Source organism: Vombatus ursinus, unplaced genomic scaffold (assembly GCF_900497805.2).
Source record: "Vombatus ursinus unplaced genomic scaffold, bare-nosed wombat genome assembly UNPS02015066.1, whole genome shotgun sequence".
In the NCBI taxonomy this organism is placed as follows: domain Eukaryota; kingdom Metazoa; phylum Chordata; class Mammalia; order Diprotodontia; family Vombatidae; genus Vombatus; species Vombatus ursinus.
Genome location: NW_020954844.1, coordinates 575,911 through 597,591, shown reverse-complemented (window position 1 = coordinate 597,591; position 21,681 = coordinate 575,911). Strand labels below are relative to the sequence as shown.

At 44.7% G+C, this 21,681-nt stretch overlaps 1 protein-coding gene across 1 annotated transcript; it reads left to right on the top strand.

Moving 5' to 3' along the window:
• Positions 1-1,228: 1,228 nt before the first annotated feature.
• TMSB10 (thymosin beta 10) lies at positions 1,229-2,296 on the top strand. The gene is made up of 3 exons (XM_027846140.1): positions 1,229-1,285; positions 1,666-1,783; positions 1,994-2,296. The coding sequence occupies exons 2-3, from the start codon at positions 1,684-1,686 to the stop codon at positions 2,026-2,028; spliced, it is 135 nt and encodes a 44-aa protein (XP_027701941.1). The 5' UTR covers positions 1,229-1,285; positions 1,666-1,683; the 3' UTR covers positions 2,029-2,296.
• Positions 2,297-21,681: the final 19,385 nt, after the last annotated feature.

Here is a 21,681-nt window from a genome sequence, read left to right as displayed (position 1 = left end):
TTGCAGGAGCTAACCGAAAGCATCATATTCGAATGCATAATTGTCTCCGCGAGTATCACTTAAGAGAGGGAGGGTTAAAAAACGGTGGGAGTTTTAAATTTTGTTTGATGGATCATTTTAAAATAAAACTTCTATCTGTTAGAACAGGGTAGAGAAGTTTCTTTTAAGGAACTTGAGAAAGCTGGCGTCCTTAATTTGTAACTGCAATATGTATGGATGGATGGATGGATGGATGTGTTTGGATGTGAGGAACTAGTGTGGGTGTTTCGTGTGTGTGTGTGTGTGTGTGTAATATATATACATAAATAATATACACACATATATACGTATGTACACTCGTCTGTATGTGTATATAAATGTATATGCATGGTTATATACAAATATATCACACGTGTGCATATATGGATATGGGTACATATGTGCTTGTATGTATGTTTTATATACATACATATACATATTATATATATTATATATAATATATATACACACACACCTATTCATACATACACACATTTCCCATCTCATTGGGGAATGGGGGCTGAGCCAGATAAAAAAGCATGTCCCCGGGGAAAAACCGGGAAGCCAGACTTTTCTGCTCACATGCAAAAGGGATTGCATAAAGTATGGTCACGGTGCACGAAAGGCGTCCCTCCCCCAGGTCTGGGGGCTCAGTGCAGAAGGTGCTGGATGGCGCGCAGCTGCAGCAACAGCCACCGCAGGTGGGGCTGCGGGGATGGAACGTCCAGTCCCGTTCCCGCTGGCACGCGCGCGGGAATCAGGGTAAGGTTTGGCGGGCACCAGCCGAGAGCAGGCTGGGCCCGAACTTGGCGGGAGGGAGAGATGGCCCGGGAGAGGGTCTCCTCTGCAGTCTTGCAGACTGGGCCTTGCAAAAAGAAAAGAGAAAGAAGGGTCGGGAGGGAGACAACGCGGGACGTCAGTGGAATGGGCTCGAGAGTATGTCTGGGACGTGCCCGCCGTGCCCTGAAGGAGTATGCATATGCGTGTGTGTGTGTGTGTGTGTGCACGGGTGTGCGTGTGTGTGCATGCATGGGTTCGCACACGCCTCCGGCCACCGCCCCTAGCTTGCTGGCGCCGACCGACCGCATGCTCCCGGCTGGGCGGTGGCCAGGGTGGGCGGTGCTCTCCCGGGAAGGGGTGGGCCGGAGGCGGGGCGGGCCGCGGGGGCGGAGGGCTACATAAGGCGCGGGGCGCGCCGCGCTCTTTTGTCTCTGGCTGCAGCCGCGGGAGGAGGAGGCATAGGGAGCTGGGCGCGACCGCGGGCGAGGTGAGCTCGGCCGGGCGGGGTGCGGCTCGCGGGGACACCCCGCCTGGCCGGCAGACGCAGACCGACCGACGGACACGGCCAGCCGGCCGCCGCGCGTCCCGGCCCCCGCGCGCGTGCCCCGTGCAGGAACCGCCGCCGGGCTGTGCGGGGCTGGAGGGCGCACGGCGGGGCCGGCGGCTGGGGCGGAGGCGGGGGCGGCGGACCTGGAGCCCTCGGGCTTATGGCGGCGGCGGCGGGGCTGGGAGATCCTGACCGTGAGCGGCTGCGGCGCCGTCTTCGGGCTGGGAGACCGGCCCCGGACGGGCGGCGCGGGGTGGGCGTCCGGCGAGCGCGGGGCGGGGAGGCTCCGGGCCGGTCAGCCCTGTCCCTTTGACCCGCAGGCTTCTTCAGATCCGAAGATGGCAGACAAGCCCGACATGGGGGAGATCGCGAGCTTCGACAAGGCCAAGCTCAAAAAGACGGAGACGCAGGAGAAGAACACTCTGCCCACCAAAGAGAGTGAGCCCCGGAGCCCCTGGACCGCCCCCCACCCCACCCCGGGCATAGGCCACCCTGGGAGAGACCCCCGGACTTGCCCGTAGCCGGCCCCAACTTCCAGCCCGCCTCCCTCGGCTTTTCCCCTCCAACTTCACCCCGCCCACCTCCCCATGTGCCCACCCCTCCCTCCGCTAGGATCCCAGAACTAAAATGTATCTTCTGGTCCCGCAGCAATTGAACAAGAGAAGCGGAGTGAAATTTCCTAGATCCCTGGCGAGACATGCACCTTGAAGGGACTCCCCACCCCCTACCCCGGTCCTGGTTTCGAGGGAACATAGATAGCCACCTGCATTATCCACATTTAAAGGCAAGATGCACTGGGAAAGAGGGCCATCGACTTGGGCGGTCAGCCCTCCGAGAAGGGTTCGTCACTGGACTTCACAATCTCGAACTGCCATATCCTAACCAGATTACCCTGCAATAGTATAGAAAGTTATTTGTATGACTGATGAAAATAAAGATTACATTGTGAAATATTTGGTGTGGCCTCAGTCACTTCCATGGGTGTATGCCCTTAGTGCGTAGGAGCATGCATACAGCACATCTCCAACCTTGCCTCCAACCCCGAGGCAGAGGCAGACCTAGCTCAATGCCGAAAGGAAAGCCTGGAGCAAATGGCTGCCGCCTGCAGGACTGAATCGATGCGCAGGTGACTTTAAAAATCGAATTCCCTTTTTAACAAATTATGTAAAAATGAAGCTTTTGCTCATTGCAAGGCCTTCCTGTAACAAACTTGGAGATGCATGTTTGGACCCTGTGCTAATCTCTCTCTCGCTGTCTCTCCAGTTAACTGACAGAAAACTAAAGCCAAATTAAAATTATGTAATTGAAAATTATGAAATACACTGTATAGAAATATACCCAGTTTTCTTGATCCTAAGATACTTAATCGAACACATAGGGCTTTAGATAAAATCGGGTTAAGGGCCTCAGATTATGGATGCAAGAACAGATAAGAGAATCATCCCGGCCTTCCAGGAGCTGATCCAGAAAGGGGTGAGAGGTAGGTGATCAGGAGGGGGAGGGCAATGTAACAAGTAAATCCAAATGCCATATTGGGTAATCAAAACCTGAGCACACAGAGTGTGTGTGTCTGAGCTGTGTTGCTCAGAGCGCTTACAGTTTTAAATCTGATCCTAGGGAAATTTGAAGAGGGAGTGTGGGCAACAAAGAAGGCTTGAAGTAGGAAGTTAGCCAAATGGAGCCTTGAAGGGTGCTGGGGGTTCTGGTGAACATAAATGCACAATATATAAACTTTCCTGGGTACCTGACCTGCTCTGTGCAGGAGAGATGGGACACATACAAAGAACTGAGCAAAGCACCCTGTGAGAGTAAAAGAGAAAGTTATGATCTGGAACTGAGTTTCCCCTTGAAGCTTAAAAGGCTGGAGAAAGAACAACAGAGATGGGGGGGGAGCATTGCATTTGGAGTCAGAAAGCCTGGGTTCAAATCCTGCCTACTACTTTTACTATGTGATCTTGGGTAAATCCTTTGTCTCACTGGGTGTGAATTTCAAAAGCAAATGGATGACATATTAAATGTCCTCTGAGATCCCTTCCAATTCTAAATCTGTTAATCTTAAGAAATGCTACTTGGCACAAATAAAGGTAAGAGAGGGAGGAAGAAACCTGTGGAGATAGTTACCCCAAGAAACTAAAAAGAAAGGTTTAGAGAAGTCCACCAATGAGCAAAAACTTCATGTTGGAGCTAGTGATACTGGGGTGGGAGAAATCTGCACCTTAACTGTTTGACCATGTCCTCCCCACAATGGTCTCTTGGTGCTATTATCAGGGATAATGCTGGGCTGGGCCCCACATCTCTCCAGGGTAAAAATTCTTGAGAATTTATCACAAAAAGGTGAAACCATGGCCATTTAGGTTCACAGAGACAGATGAATAAACAAGTATTACGCCAGATACTGAGCCAGGCCCTGGAGATAACAGACAGAGAAGAAAGAGATCCTACATTCACCGAACTTATATTCTACTTAGGAAGACATGTAACAGATAGTGTCTTCTCCGTAGGCCTTTCTTGATTCCCCCCTCTCCAAATTATGTTTATTAATTTGGGTTTTTTTTTAATATATCACACAATGTAGATTGAGGTTATGAAGTCTAGACAAAAATCATGGCTGAGTGTGGTAGTGGGCCCAATAATCTACAAAAATGACCAATTTTTTTTTTTTTGGTTTTTGGTGAGGCAATCGGGGTTAAGTGACTTGCCCAGGGTCACACAGCTAGTAAGTGTCAAGTATCTGAGGCAGAATTTGAACTCAGGTCCTCCTGACTCCAAGGCTGGAGCTCTATCCACTGCACCACTTAGCTGTCCCAATCACGTAAATATTTAATCCACACAAGCACCCTATAAATACAAGGATTAAATAGGAAACGGTGTTAGAGCAGGTCAATGACTGGCCCAAATTGCACAGATAATGGGGGACCCTGGACTAAAACCCAGGTCTTATTTTGTGGGGGACAGAGTTTGAAATACATTGTTCAGCTATTTATAGTAGAATCTCAGACACGCAGAATTGAACTAGATTCAGTGCTTCTTAAACTGTGGGTCTCAACCCCATTTGGCAACAGTAAAAGATTTCTGAATGCACAGTGACCAAAACTTAATTAAAAATCAAACCAGTAATGAATCCAAGGTGTTTCTGGCAGTGCTTGCCCAGTTGGATAACTTCACTGCAGCCTTGGTTCTGAACACATGTCATTCGAACTTTGCACTGCCCAAACCCTCGGGCCATGCAATGCCAACAAAAGGGAGTGGAAAAAGTTTGAGGCCCTGGACTAGAGGATGTTGCTAATGCTTAAGATGGGCAACTGGGGGCTCAGTGGATAGAGCACTGGGCTTGAAGGCAGAAAGACTTGAGTCCAAATCCAGCTTCAGACACTTACGAGCTCTATGACCCTGAGCAAGTCACTTAACCGTTTGCCTCAGTTCCTCATCTGTTAAAATGAACCTAGAGAAGAAAATGACAAGCCTTTCTGCCAAGAAAACCTCATGGACTGTACTGGCACCATCCATGGGGTCATGAAGAGTCAGACATGAACACAACAAAGCTTAGGGCAACAATGATCAAAGCTTAATTTCAGAAGTCCTAGAAATAAATGTTTAGGGCATTTTAATCAAAAACTGTTTACTCAGCACAGAGAATAGTGGTAATAATATAATCAAGAATGTGGTAAATATAGACAATTCCTTCACTAAGAAGCATAAGACTCTGTGACTCATAAGACTGGGGAAGGAATGAAAAGATGGAAACACGAGCCCCATCAGGACTTTTACAGAGCAAGGCTTCAAAGGAGGGAGGCTCCTGGAGTGAGTGGACAGGAGTCAAGAAAAGCTCTTGGGGAAGAGGGCTGATTTCTGCCAAAGTTGAGTCAACGCTGTGCTGTAATGAGTAGGCAGGTCTGCTTGGCTGACACGAACAACTGGCAATGGTGTCATGAGACACTGTTGAAGATGCATTCTTCTAGCTGGTGAGCAGAACAGATGGGAGCAGGGGAAAACTAGAGGCATGGAGAACTTCTAAAAGGTGATTGGGGATGAAGGGATGAAGAGTTAGAGCAGAGGTTCCCAAAGTGGGCGATACTGCCCCCTGGCCTGCACTGGAACAATCCAGGGGGCAGTAGTAGCCTCGGGTGCAACTAGGGGTCATTGAATGAAAGTAAGGGGGCGGTGGAAACATAAGGAAAGAAGAGAAGATAAGAAACTTTTGAAAAACCCTTCATACATGTTTTATCTGTTGTGTAACAGAGTTAAAGTCATAGTGATTATATTATTTTCCAAATAAACACACAAAATACAAGTTATCATTCATCAGTGGTCAAGTCCACCAACAGGTCTTAACAAGCAAGTGTTGGCAGGTAGCGTCTCGTGCATTGTCAGGAAGTCCTGGCAATAATATGTACATGTAGTGACTTGTTTACAATATAATAATATACAGTTACATGATGCAATATTGCATCATCAAATTTCAATGCTGAAAAAACACAAGTTTACAATAAATTATTAAATTTAAGATGCGCCATTTTTAAAAATGTATTTTATATTTTTGAAATGATGCAAATTTAAAAAAAGAAAGTTAAAGTGTTAAAGAAAGTAGATTTCCAGGGGGGAGCACTGAGTGATTTTTTTTAAAAGGGGGGCAGTAAGTCAAGTTTGGGAACTTCTGGTCTAGATGAATGTGGTGGGTGTAGAAATTAATAGGAAGGAACCAATCAGAAAACAGAAAAGGAAGCAGCCGTGTGGTTCATGGAAAGAGTTCTGGATTTAGCATCCAGGAGATGACATCCTCCAATACCATGTACTACATTGGACAAATCACAGATTCCAGAAATGGAAGACCTCAACAGTCATCAATCCTGACTCCCATTCTTGCTACCTTGGTGACTGGGTAAGTCCTTAAATATCCCTGGGCCTCAGTTTCCTCATCTGTAAAATGCGAGGGTTGCACTAAGTGGTCTCTAAGCTCTCTTCTCATTCTACTTCTATGATCCTCATCAAATCCATTCCTAAGAGGAATCTTTTCTATCCAGATTCTGCTTGAAGTCCATCAAAAAGGGGAAATCCACTACCTTGAGAGAAAACCTATTCCAAGCTTGGACAGCTGATTGTTAGGGAGGTTTTCCTGGCAGCAAAGCCTAAACTTGCTTCTTTTCAATTTCCACCCATTGCTTGGGGATCTGACCTCTAGGGTCACACAGAACAAGTCTATGGCTTCCTCCCCAACTCTGCTCAAATCCCACCTTCTGTAGAAGGGCTTCCAGGTCCCCTTCAGCCCCTCTCCAGGGTTTGTGCCTTCTTCCCTTGGGGGTTTCCTTTCATTTCCACTGCGTACATCACTCTGTCTATCACATAGTTGCTAACATGTTGTCCTCCCTACTCAAATCTGAGCTCTGTAAGGTCAGAGATCATGTTTTTTGCCTTTCTTTGGCCTTTGCTTGGTACACAGTAAGTGCTTCATAAATGCTCATCGACTGTGATTGACCAGCTAAGCCTTTTTCCTCACGTTAGTCCTTCAAAAACTTGAACACAGCCTGTCCGAGTTTCTCTTCCAAGTTCCTCTCAGTCCTGCTTCAAGATGGCCCAGCCTCGCTTAGCTTTAGGATATCTTTCCCACACACCTTGACCTGCCTTCTTATCCAAATGGCCCACCTGCTCTTTGGCCTGGATTTCTTTCCTTCCTCCTCTGCCACTCAGCACTTTTGAATCCAGTCATTTCATGCATGAAAATCCGTTCTTACATAGCTAACTCATTTGCTATATTTAACACATTTTTTGGTCATGATTTGTCCTGTAGAATACAGACAACTGGAAACACATGGCTTGAGAAAAGGATGGTACATTTGAAGCTAGAAGGGACCGACCGGTACCGTTCCTCATTTTTGAGATGAGGAGACTGAGGTGGTGAAGTCATTGCACACAAGGTGTGAGCATCAGAGATAAGATTTTAACTCAGGTCCAGATACACATGGTGACTAAAACCTTGGGAACAAATGACTTTTTCAAGAGAGTGTAGAGGAAGAAGGGCAGGCAGCTTGGGCCTGAGCTTTAGATTACATCCAGTAATGGCCATAGGAAAGAAAAGAAGTCAAAAGCAAAAACAATTCAACAGATTCATTTGAGTACCTACCAGCACCAAGATGGTTGCAAAGATGAATAAAACCAAATCCTTATCTTCAGGGAGTTTATACTCAAGTAGGTAGGAATAATTTGCTCACACAAATCAACATAACACAAAGGAGTGTGTGTGAGTGTGTGTGTGTGTATGTGTGTGAGTGTAATATTTAGAAATGTACAAGGCACCATGCAAATTTAAAGGATGAAAAGCATCACTTAAGGGCATGGATTTCAAGCCAGAAAGGACCTTAGAGATCTGGTTCAACCCTCTTATTTTATAAGTAATATGGAGGCAGGGGTTGGGTGATTTTTTTTTTTTTGGGTGAGGCAATTGGGGTTAAGTGACTTGCCCAGGGTCACACAGCTAGTAAGTGTGATGTGTCTGATGCCAGATTTGAACTCAAGTCCTCCTGACTTCAGGGCTGGTGCTCTACCCACTGTACCACCTAGCTGCCCCTGAGTGATTCTTCTAATGCTGTTGCTCCCAGTCCTCATTCTGGTTTGTTCCTTGAAATATTACTATCAGTGATTAGCACCCCAACAACAAGGAATCCATTGCTATCTGTCCTCCATATCATTGATAACCAATTCACATTGACTCACTTTTACAAAGAGATATTTACTTCAAAAGATACAACAAAAGAAAAGGACAAAGATGGTCAGAACCAGAGGCTCCCCTCGCAGATCCCTTTGGTCCCTTGGGAGAGTAGATTCAAATGTAAGCTGGTCACTATGTGGCATTGCTACTGGACTGTCACTCTCCTGCCCGCCGGACATGTGTCTGAATGGACTTGGTGCTGAGTCACAAAGGTAGCTCCTTCAGGCTGTGCCAGCTTCGCACCCTGCTCTGCTCTTATCAGTTTCAAACTCCTTGCCATGGACTCCTGTCACTAGACTTCTGATGCATCCTCTGACTTTTTAGGTCAGCTCACAAGGTTGCAGCCTCATCCATTTGTCCATTCCATCTTGTCATTCATTCACCTGATAGCAAAAAAGAACAAATGTAAGGAGGAAGAGCAGCAGACGTGCCGTGTGTTCTCAGTCCCAGGTCAGCCGGGGTGGGGATGGTAGCTGTCTGGCTCCCTACTTGGAGGCTTGCCTCACTCATCACCACGAGTGAGAGAGAGTTCCTCCATTGGAGCCTTTTGTATGCATATTAAGGTCTGGCTCAGCAGCCAGTTAACAGGCCTTTTCTTTATCAGGAAACAGTCACAACATACCTGTGCATGTTTTAAATCAGGGGCATTACGCATTTATGTTCATCTTCAGAAACAGGCTCACTGACTGCCCCAGGTGGGTTGGCAGCAGGCAGACCCTCCTTCCCCTTCAAGCACCACCCCCCCACCTGGTATATACTCTAAGGACTAGGTCCCAACTGGCCAATTCATCGTTACCCACAGACAAGGGAAATAATGTGTCCAAACTCACTCAAAGAATAAGCAGACCTGAACTTGAACTTTGGTCCTCTGCCTTCCAATCTCACGCTTTCTGGGGAACGTTGAGAAAACAACCCAGAGGAAACTGCATTTGAACTGGCTCTTGAAGCACGGTAAGAGAACCAGCAGAAGCCAAATCTAAAAACCAAGAATGGGGTGGGCAGCAATAGGATAGAAATAAAGAGATGAAAACAGGTGATTAGCAAGCAAACACTGAATTTGGTGAGGAAGAAATCACTTGTGAAATCATAGACATTTCAAAGGGCCTGTAGGGATGGGCTGCAGGAAAACAGATACACTAATGCTCTGTTGGTGAAGCTGTGAATTAGTCCGGTCATTCTGGAAAGCAATTTGGAACTGTGCACAGAAAGCTATCAAATCCTTCGCATACCCTTTCACCCAGAAATACTGCGTCTAGGTCTCCACCCCAAAGAATGAGGAAAAGAGCCTGTATGTACAAAAATATTTATAGCAACTCTTTTTTTGTGGTGGTAAAGAACTGGAGACTGAGGGAGGGTCCATCAATGGGGAAATGGCTGAATAAGGTATAGTATATGTATGGGATGGAAAGCTATTGCACTATAAAAAATGATGAAAGAAACGGTTTCAGAAAAACCCACGAAGACTTGCGTGAGCTGATGCAAAATGAAATGAGCAGAATCAGGAGAATAATATATACAATAACAATACCGTAAAGACAAAGAGCTTTGAAAAACTTAGGAACTCTGATCAACACAATGGAAGCAACCACAGTCGCAAAGGATCTGTCCTATACATACACACACAGATATATATGTTTATAGAGTTGTGCATGTGCATATGCATATATATGTACATATATGCAGATATTGGACATTAGTAATGCGAGAATTTGTTACGCTAAACTACATATATTTGTAACGGATTTTGTTTGTCTTGCTTTCTTGATGGGGGGGATGGAAATGGGAAGAGGAGAATTCAAAACTGAAAATAAAATAAAATTGAATTTTATTTTTATTTTTAAATTTTTATTCATTTATTTATTATTAGTTTTCAACATTCACTTTTATAAGATTTTGAGTTCTAAATTCCCCCCCTCCCCAAGATGGCATGAAATCTAAAATTGAATTTTAAAAGGGGAGATAGCAGCTAATGTGTGTGTGTATATATATATATATGTATATATATATATATATACATATATATATATATTTTTTTTAGGCAATTGAGGTTAAGTGACTTGCCCAGGGTCACACAGCTAGTAAGTGTCAAATGTTTGGTCTGAGGCTAGATTTGAACTCTGGTCCTCCTGACTTCAGGGCCTGTGCTCTATTCCCCGTGCCACCTAGCTGCCCCTAATGTGTATTTGTTTTGCTTAACTATTGTAGCAACTCCTCTGAGTTCATTCTCACCAACCTGCATTTGTATTCTAGGGTTGAGAATCCCCAGGTGTCAACGCACTTATTTACTCAGGGTAGTGGTAAAAAAGCCTTCACTGGTATGTTTTCTATTGGTGTCAGTCAGCCAGACTTTATTTCGCTCTTAGAAAAGGTATTTATTGAGAAAGTATAGTAAAAACAGTAGTTATAAAAACATCACTCTCCCTGCTCCCCACCCCCACCAGACCAAGGGTGTTCTTTCCCCTTGCACACACACAATTTCATTTCCTTGGGGATAGTGGACTTAAACATTAAATACAAGAGAGTAAGACACAAGCATAGAGAATACATGTGGCAGAGGTAACTCAACCTCTAGTTATTGGAAGTCCTCTTGTGCTTTGAATCCTGTTGAGATTCCCTTTAGGTCCTGTTGAAATACCCTTTAGGTGCTGCACTTTATGTGACTCTGAGAGTTAGTGGGGTTTTTTTAGGTCCCTAGCCAATACCTATGTTAGTTCTTTCAAGCTACCTCCTCCTTTGGGTAACTATCTTTCTTAATCTGTCTATCAAGTGTCTCTTTGCTCCCAGGTGGATGCCTTATCTCCTATTGATCCATGGTTAATGGGGGAGAGAGGGAGGAAAGAAGAGAGAAGAAACTCTGCTCCCCCACTGCCCAAAAGTGATTTCTTCATGGAGGCCCAGAATATTTAGCTTCTAAATGTAAAGTTTTTTGCCTATAGACTGCTTCATCAATTGACTGAACAACTGATGAAATTTTTTCCACTATTTAAAGGCCCCAAGCAATGGTTGACTTATTTGGTTAGACAATCACATGCTTCCTTCTTGACACAATTAAAGAAGGGTTCAAACCTAACAAAGGAATCATAGGATATAAAAAACCCACAACCTTTTTTATCCATTCTAAAAACCTAATCATGTCTGACTGAGGTAGGAATTTCAAAACATATTTATTAAAAAGGAGGGACTTTTTTTGAGAGAAAGGAGGGTTATAGGGGTAGAGAGTAGAGGGATAGTGTTAACAAAAAAAGAAAAGAAATAAAAAGAGTCATAGAAACATTAAGAAATACACAATGCAAAGGGACATTTGGAAGGGAACCTGGATAAGCAGGACTGTGTTGGAACTACCATGTCAGATTGAACATAACTTTAAAAAACCCAAGATGTATATAATACAGTGTCATGTACCACCTCTTTTTCTTTTCTTTGTATGAAGAAATGTTCATTTGCTGAAATTCATCAAGTTCATAATAATAAAAAAGAAAAAAATTTTAAAATAAAGGAGCCAGTGGAGAGGTATATGAATGAAGTAGAATGAGTGGAGGGAAGGAAGGAAAGTAAGAAAAAGGGTGTTTGAAAGGGGAAAGGGGGGAGAGATAGAGTGACCTAGTAGAAAGAGGGCTAGATTTGAAATTGGGAAAACTTATGTTTGAATCCTGCCTCGGAGACTTGTTAATGTGATATAATGGAAAGCAATCTAGAATTGGATTCTGAGGACCTGCTACCTCTGAGACCCCAAGTGGGCGTATTGGTTCCACTTAACAAGCATTTATTAGGTGCTCCCTGCATGTGAGGCACTAGAAATGCAAAAGCAAGTCTCCATCCTCAAGGAGCTTATAAGCTACCTGTATAACATTGAGCAGATCACTTAACTTCTCTAGGGCTCAACTGTAAAATGAGGATATTGAACTAGGTGGGTGAACCCCCACCCCCACCCCTAAATCTATGATCCTATCTAAGGAAAAGCCGGTCGCAAAGTAAAGGACAGAAGAAAGGGGGCCTAGAAATGGGGTAGAATTTGGGCTAGTTTCAAATAATGGCTGTTTCAGTCATGCTTATAGGAAATCTGGAAACTCAACGAGTCAGAGCATTGAGTTATACTTTTGTTGTTGTTGTTCAGTTGTTTTTTAGTCACGTCTGACTCTTTGTGGCCTCATTTGGGATTTTCTTGGCAGGGATAGTGGAGTGGTTTGCCCTTTCCTTCTCCAGCTCATTTGACAGATGAGGAAACTGAGGCAGAGGTGAAGTGACTTGCCCAGGGTCACATGGCTAGCAAGTTTCTGAGGCCAGATTTGAATTCAGAAAGATGAGTCTTCCTGACTCCAGACCCAGCACTCTATCCACTGTGCCACTTAGTTACCCCATTGAATTGTACTAGTGATTATTATAATTTGAATTATTATATTATATAATTTTATATTATGATTATATAATAGAATATTATTGTTATAAATTAAACTATAATAGTAATTATATATTAAAGAACTGCTTTTGGACCCCAAGGTCTAGGGTACTACATCTACTTCCTTCCTCTAAGGGACCCCTCTGCTCTGGACCTACACACTAGATTCAATGTTGGATAATGACAGAAAGGGATAGGCTTTCATTTCTCTCACTTTTTGGCTCATTATAGTGCTGACCTCAGTGCTCCTGGAAAAAAGTACTTAAGCCTTACATTGTGGCTCATATCCAGGTCTTGACAAAACGGAGAGTTAAAAAGTATACAATGTACAGTGTAAACCAGATATAGGACAGGTATTTAGTTTCTGCATAAAAGCAGACACATAAGATTCACAGCATACATTGACAAAATAAACCAAAACAGGAATCAGTGACTTAACTTATAACTACTGTTAGAACCCCTTGGGAGGCCAATATTGAAACCTCCTCAGAACATAAAGTAGTTTTCAGTGGAAAGGGGTTTCACACAGGTAGAGACTCCATCAACTTGCTCAGGCGGTATCGTCTGAGGTGGCATCACCTGGAGGACTCTAGGGAGCTGTGTCTGGGAGAATAATGGTGACATGGGAGGGAACTCAATCATGTACAGACACTCCACCTAGGTTCTAGTTGTCTTGACACGTAACTGGGAAGAGTTTTTTCCATTATACTGTAGTCAGAACTGTCAGATTCTCCAAAAGGACCTGCATTGGCAGCATTTGTAGCTGGAAGATCAAGGTGCCTTTCACTCGTGGCGTCCAGTGAGGGATCATGCTTCAAGGTAGAGGGCTCTCAGGCCTTCTACCCCTCTGAGGCTCTATGGCCCCCAAGAATTGAGGCCTCCTTGGCCTGTTCATGAATTCTTTTCTTTTCTATGTGTACAGAGTACAGTCTCTAATCTTGGCTTGGGAGATCTTATGAGCCAGGAGGATCTAGAAGTCTAAATGTAGGTTGGGTTTGGCAGCCTGTGAGAATGGCTCCCCCAAGAAGCAGGAAGCAATCTTTGGGAATGACCTTCTGGACTGACTTGGTGGGACTAATGCTATGTAGGAATAGAGCTTAGTTATGTGCTCAATCTTTCCTAAAGACCCTCTGGACCCCTCAGACCCATGAAGTTGTCTCCAGGTTTGGACACAACCATCTCAAGAACAGTGTTCAGTTGGCCACTTACTCAGGAAAGGAAACACAGAACGGACAAGGCAGGCAAGGGTCAAGGCACACAGGTTGCCTGGGAAAGAAGGAAGGAAGGAAGGAAAGAAGGAAGGAAGGAAGGGAGAAGGAAACATTTATTAAGCATTTACTATGTTCTAGGCACTGCGCTAAGGGATGGTGACACAAATAGATGCAAAAAGAAAGACAATCCCTGCCCTCAAGGAATTTACATTCTAATGTGGGAAAACTGCACAGAAAAGGAAGCTGGAAAATGGGGGGAGGGGAGGAGAGGATTGGAAGAAGAATGAAGGTACCTGTTTCAAGAAGCATGGTTTTGAAGACTTGACATCAGGAATAGGGCCAGAAGGGCAATGAAGGTCAACTTTGAACCTTCCACAACTCTGAGGTTCCAGAAAGAGTTCAACAATGGAAGAAGAGGGCAGGCCTTTTAGAGGGACATGTTAGGTTGAAGGCCACAGGGGTAGCTGAATGTGTCCAGTTGAGTTCATGTTCCACACAGGAGCAGCTGTCCAGTGAAAGGAAAGTTAGTACCAGAGGATACTATTTACCATGGAAGAGAGTCAAAACCAACGAGGAAGAAGGAAACGCTCTTTTTTTTTTTGAAGGTCCACTGGACCATTGGATTTTCTGGTACCACAACCAATGAGGAACTAACTTCATCATTCTGAAGAGCCCACATCCTTCAGCTCTGAGTTACACATGGGATTGGGTCATCCCCAATGCATCTAAGTGCTGAGCCACACGTGTGGTCAGCTGGAACCAAGAAGAGCCTCTCTGAGGCTCAGTCAGTCACCGACTATTTTGTATTCTTTTTCTTTCTTTCTTTTCTTTTTTTTTTTTTTTAGGCAATTGGGGTTAAGTGACTTGCCCAGGGTCACACAGCTAGTACGTGTCAAGTGCTTGGTCTGAGGCCAGATTTGAACTCAGGTCCTCCTGACTTCAGGGCTGGTACTCTATCTACTGTGCCACATAGCTGCCCCAGTCACCAACTATTTTTAAGTACTTATTATGTGCCCAAAATCGTATTAGGCACTGGAGATAGAAAGCAAGGGAAAATCGGAACCTGAAATGTTTGCATAGGTGATGTCTAATGGAGGAGATAGGACGTGTAAGTCATACATAAATACAAGCTGTACAGAGTAGAGGAGAGGTAACTCAGATGGCCCTGGTTACACTGTCTACTCAAGGTGCTCAGAAGGAAGCATCTTTACCTGCCATGGGGCTTCATTGGCTTCGAACTTTCAGGGAAGTGGGGTTGGGATGGGGAGTCTTCAACCCTGATGAAAGGAGCACTACCCTAAGAGATCATTGCGGAAGAGGATGAAATGGTGTCTCCTTTTCTTTCTCTTATCCAGGCTTCTTTCCCTCCTCTACTACTACTAGCTAGCACTTACATAGAGCTTTTAGGTTTACAAAGCACTTTACATGTGTTATCTCATTGGCTCCTCACCAACAACACAGGGAGGGAGGTGCAATTATTATCCCTCATTTTATAGATGAAGAAACTGTGCCCAGGGGCACAGAACTAGTATCTGAGGCAGGATTTGAACTCAGGTCATCCTGATTCCAAGTACAAGACTTTATCTACTATAGCACCTAGCTGCCTCTCTTTATTATAGATAGAGAGAGAGAGAGAGAGAGAGAGAGAGAGAGAGAGAGAGAGAGATAGACAGTCAGGCAGACAGAGATGGATAGACAGACAGATATGATATAGACATATAGATGATGAATGGACAGATAGACAGACAGACAAACATACAGACAGATAGATAGATGATCAGATAGAAAGAGATATAGAGAGATAGGCAAATAGATAGATGGATAGAAGAAAGAGATGATAGACAGATAGGCATCATATAGAGAGATCATAGATGGATAGACAGATAAACAAACAGGGAGATAGACAGACAAATGGATAGACAGATGGACAGTCAGATGGATGGATAGACAGATGATAGATAGAAAGACAGATAGACAGACACATAGACAGATAGACATAGATGGATGGATAGATAGATAGAGTGTTCAAGTCAGCAATTATTAAGTTCTTATTAACGTGCCAGGCACTATGCTAAGCCCTGGTGATAAAAATACAAGCATAAAAGCCAGTCCCTGCCATCAAGGAGCTGACATTCTACTGGAAGAGACGGCACAAAAAAGAGTATTGAAGAGCAGAGGTGGGGGCGGTTTCTGGGGAGGAGGAAGCACACTCTGGAGAGTCAGGAGCGAAGTAAAGCATTTTCTAGTCACCTCATGAAGAGCAGTTCGCAGTGAGGGCTGGCTTGGCCAGAGGAAGATGATAGGGACGGGGAGAAGGAATGGATGATTATCCTTCCCTGACTTTTTCTTTTTGTTTGATAAAACCTGCCTATTTTTTCTGACCAATTTTCCAGCTCCTTTCCCCAGCCTGGGCCTCATCTGTAAAAAGAGAAGCGGGGACGAGCAGACATCTCGAGGTCCTTCCCTCCCAGCTCTAATTCCTGGGACGCTAAGAAATCACAATGGGTGCTCTATTCAGTTTTCTTTTGGCCATACTCACAGTTCTCCCTAATTTACCTTGTGTGATTCTTAGTCCTTCTTTTTAGATCACCACTTTAAGCTCTGAGTCATGAGTTAATAATCCCAGGACCAGAGATAGGGGTGGAGGCTGGAAGAGGCCCTTGTGCAGACTCCCCAGGTGCCAACCGCCTATGGGCACAGGGAGTGGGTGGGGCCTGGGTGACCTTGGGCACATCCCTTAACATCTGTGGGCCTCAGGATCTTTCTCTGGAAAAGGAAGGGGGTTCTAGGTGTAGCCGCTACGCTGCTTGGGAAGTATTCAGGAGAAAGCCAGCCCAGCAGACATTAGGTGGGTCATGTCCCAGAGAGGAAGTATGGACTCGTATGATGTCTAGGGTTGGAAGGGACGACATCTAGTACCTCCAACCTCACAGCCAGTCAGTGACAGTCAGGACCAGAGTACAGGACTCCTGGGTCCCCAGCTCATGTTCCGACCACTACAATGCCTGTTTCCACAGCAGTTCTTGCTAGTTGGTGAAGGGAACATGCAGGAGAAGAAAGAGCATGGGGACCTGTCATCAAGAAACCTGGGTTCAAATCCTGGCTCTGACATTTACTAGCTTTGTGACCCCCAGGTAAGTCACATTCCCCCCTATGAGCCTCAGTTTCCTCGCCTGTAAAATGGGGATAATAATGCTTACAACTACCTTCCTCACAGGGCTGCCATAAGGAAAGGGTTTTGGAAACCTTAAACTCCTATGGAAGCGGGGGTTATTAAAGTAAGTGCAAGACACTGCTCAACAGAAGGTCTGAGAGCGTTCAGCCTCTGGACACTTTGCACCATCGTTGGCTCAGGGAAATCTCTTCTAAAAATTTCTGCCTTGAGATCAGAGTCCTTCTTAGTTACTTCTCCTTCATAGCCCTCCTCCACAGCATTTTCAGCATAAAACAGATGCAGTTTGTGAGCAAAAATCTGTTTATCTCCAATGTGTAGAGCTCATATGGTAAACACACCATAAGCAGGTAAATACACTGTGAGTTTACAGCCTGGTTACCTAATGAGCTAGCTGACAGAATTTTCCATGTTAGTCAGACTCTTAATCAACCCAGCTGAGATCTCCCTCAGAGTGACCAGTCTATCCCTTTTGTCTTCCTTTGCTGGCCTTGAGGTCCAGCAGGGAAGTTCCAAGGCAAAACCTCTGTGCCTGCAAACATCAAAGTGCTGACTTGGTGATGTTTTCCCAGAATCATAGAATCACAGAATTTGGGAGCCAGAAGGACCCTCTGCACCCTCTATTCCCACCCCAACCTGAAAGGAAGCCCCACTGGGATCTACCAACAGGTGGTCATCCAGCCCGTGCATGAAGACCTCCAAGGGAGAAGAAACCACTGCCTCCCAGGGTAGCCTATTTCACTGTGGAACAGCTTTTGTGGCTGGGAAATTTTTTCCTGACATTGAGATAAATTTGCCTTTGTGGAACATCCACACATCACTCCTGGTTCAGCCCTCTGGGTCCAAGAACAGCCCTTCAAATGCTTCAAGACAGTTGTCTGGTCCCCTTTGAGCCTTTTCTTCTCCAGGCTAAACATCTTTTCAATTGATCCTCATCAATTTGCTAATTGGTCACCTAAAGTCTGAAAGTATCATAGCAGTCCTCACCATCTCACTATCATCATCATCACTATTTCCACCACCACCACCACCACCACTACCATCATCATCATCATCACCATCACTATCACCACCATCACCACCACCATCATCACCATCTTCATCACCACCACCATCATCATTATCATCATGACCATCACCATCACCACAACCATCATCATCATCACCACCATCTCCACCACCACCACCATCATCATCACCATCTCCATCACCACCACCACCACCATCATCATCATCATCACCATCTCTACCACCATCACCACCATCATTACCATCACCATCACCACCACCACCACCATCATCACCACTACCATACCATCATCATCACCATCTCCACCACCACCACCATCATCACCATCTTCATCACCACCACCATCATCATTATCATCATGACCATCACCATCACCACCACCATCATCATCATCATCACCACCTCCACCACCACCACCACCATCATCATCATCACCATCTCCACCACCACCACCACGATCATCATCATCATCACCATCATCACCACTACCATACCATCATCATCACCATCTCCACCACCACCATCATCATCACCATCTTCATCACACCACCATCATCATTATCATCATGACCATCACCATCACCACTACCACCACCACCATCATCATCATCATCACCATCATTCCATTATTAATCACCTACTATGTGCCAAGCAAAGAAAGGTAGAAACACAGTTCTCACCTTCAAAGACCTCATAATCTAATGAAAGAGACCACATCCAAACAAGTGACAAGTATAAATGAGAGGAAATCTCTAAGAGAAGGCACTAGCAGTGGGGGCTGGGGGGTAGGGTGGGGAGACAAAGGGAAAGGCTTCCTGAAGAAGGTGGGATCTGAGCTAAGTCTTACAGGGGGCCAGGAGGTAGAGGTGAGGAGGGAGAACATTATAGGCATAGATGACCACCAGTGAAAATGCCCAGTGTCAGGAGAAGGGAGTGTTTTTTCACAAGGAACAGCAAAGAGACCAGTGTTGCTGTATTATAGATTACGCGGAGGTGAGTAAACTGAGAAAACAGGAGAAGCCCATGTGGTAAAGGGCTTTAAAAGCCACACAGAGAATTTTCTATTTCATCCTGGAGGTAACAGGGAACCACCGGAGTTTATTGAGTAAAGGGTGACATGGTCAGCACTGAGCCTTAGAAAGATCAATCTTCCAGCTGAGTGGAGGGAGGACTGGAATGGAGAGAGACTTGAGAAAGGGAGGCTGACAGTCCGAGCATGAGGCCTTCACTTCTGCTTCCCTGCCTTCCCAACCCTTGCCTCCAAGAACCTCCATTCCAGGGGTGGGGAACCTGTGGCCTTCTAGGTCCTCGAGTGTGGCCCTTTGACTGAATCCAAACTTCACAGAACAAATCCTCTTAATAAAAGGACTTGTTCTGTAAAACTCGGACTCAGTCAAAAGGCCACACTCGAGGACCTAGAAGGTCACATGTGGCCTGAGGCCTCAGGTTTCCAGCTTTCTCCCTTGCTGAGCCACAGAAAGAATTCCACTTGTTGGCCAGGACTTATTATCTCACTTTTAGAATCCTAAACCCAGCAGCGACTTTCATTCCCAAATCAGGGTCTGGAGCTGGAATATTTGTTTCCAACATACCAGAGGCTCAGTTTTATAGGTTGTTGCCAGTTTCTTGTCCAAACATGAGGTTGAGAAGTTTAGTATTTATGGCAGCTTTCGGGGGCATACGGGGCAATGGTCTCAGCTGACAACTTCAGAGGGCTTTCCAACACAACGGAATCATCCCACTTATCTCCTGGCAGCCGATCAATGTCACCCAACATGTCCCAACCTCACACTAACCATTCCCTAAAGGCTTCCCAGTCCTGTGAATCCGTCCCAGATATTTTCTGCTTCCTTCTCCTCTACCCTTAACACCACCTCCTCTCAGACAAACACTTAACTGAACATCCTCTCTAGGAGTAGAGAAGTGGTTGTACTGTCTGGCTCCATTTAGACCAGGTCTGAAGTGCTGTGCTCAACTCTATGTAAACTAGAGAATGTCTAGAGGAGGTCAGTAAGAATAGCGAATGCTCTCCAGTCCAGGCCATATGAGGGCTAATTCAATCCAGAGAATAGAAGACTCAGGAGGAACATGGCAGCTATCTCTAAATATCTAAAAGGCTAGCATATGGATAAGGGATTAATGAGATTTGTTCTGTGTGGTCCCAGGGGGCAGAACGAGGAGGGCATGGATGGAAATTATCTCCAACCTCTAAGGATCTAAGGTATGAATTTGATATAAGACTCTACTTCCTAACTATTAGAATTGCCCAAGAGTGGAATGGGCCTCCACAGAATGCAGTGGATGCTTCCTCATTGGATGTCTTCAAACAAAGGCTAGTTGACCACTTTTGGGGGGTATAGGGCATAGAGGGGATTCTTATTCAGGTATAGATTTGACTAGGTGGCTCTGTGGGGCCTTCCCACAGGAAGATGCTCAAGTATTAATTCCTGTCATCTTCACTGTACCTCCTTTCTTCCTCTTCCTCACAACCTCTACACGCCCTCCAACCCCCAGAGCTACCTTTCCCTACTTTGCTAGAGATACCAAAATTTTATGAAACTAATCTGCACACACATTAAGGAGAGTCTTCCAAAAGGACTTTAGAAGGGAACAGGAAGACTTTCTCAAGCAATATTCCATGGTAACCACATGTTTACGATCACATAAGTGACAGAAAGGCACAAAGAATATGTAATCCCCAGTGTTTTGGCTTGTTGACTACAAGAAAAAGCAATTGATTTAGTAGTGCAAAATGTCATTTTGGAGGGTCTCCCCCAGCAACGCATTTCCCACGCACGAGGCAGAATCATACAAGGTTCCTTGAAAGGCATGGTGAAAGTTATCGCCTTGTTCAACCACCATTTGATGAGATATATATGTGTGTGTGTGTGTGTATATATATATATATTTGTATATACACACATATATATTTATATACACACATATATGTATATACACACACATATACACACACACATATATATACATATATATATATATATAAAATAAGGCCCATTTTCCCCAAAGGTGTTCCCCACTGTCTATGAGGACATTCAGCACAAAGTCTAGCTCAAAGAAGGATTCTGAAGGGATAGTGATGGCCTTGAAATACTCCTGTTTGGGTATGACTCAAATATTGTGCTGATTGTTTCAATCTCTAGTGTACTGACAAGCCTCCTACATAACATTATCATTCCTAAGAGTTTGGCTTAACTATCCACATGGAAAGTCCAAGTGGATGAAGAATGTCCATCGTCCAGACTGTCATCTGCACTTATATGGGCAACCTATGGAGTTCATTTATCAATAATAATGATAATAATAATAATAGCTACATCTATACAGTACTTTGAAATCCCTCTGAGGTAGGTGCTATTATTATCTCTGTCTTACAGATAAGGGGACTGAGATTGAGAAAGATTCAGGGACTTGCCCAGGGTCACACAGCTAGTAAGTGCTCAAAGCACTGAGTTAAGTCTTGAAGGAAGGCAAGGGTTCCAAGAGGTGACAAAGCACATGATAGCTGTCTTCAAGTACCATAAGCACGGGAGATGGATTGTATTTTTTCCATTTGACCTCAGAGGAAAGCAATGCAAAAAGACAAATTTAAGCTATCTATCCTCTACACTATCGAGCTATCTGCATCATGGATAGACACTTGAAATGAGCTGGATTCAGAATTAAGCAGAAAATTCCAAAGTTCACTTAATGGCCCCACACTTTTCCCTGGAACCAAGAGTCAGTATTTTTTATACCAATATTCTTGTAGTATTATTGTGTAGTTCTGAGACAGGATATGTAAAGATATGTGACCCTGGACAAGT

Excerpts from the sequence above, each read along its gene's own strand:
- TMSB10 (XM_027846140.1), top strand. The coding sequence starts at position 1,684 with ATGGCAGACAAGCCCGACATGGGGGAGATCGCGAGCTTCGACAAGGCC. Across the intron at positions 1,784-1,993 it reads CACTCTGCCCACCAAAGAGA|CAATTGAACAAGAGAAGCGG; the intron begins GTGAGCCCCGGA and ends CTGGTCCCGCAG.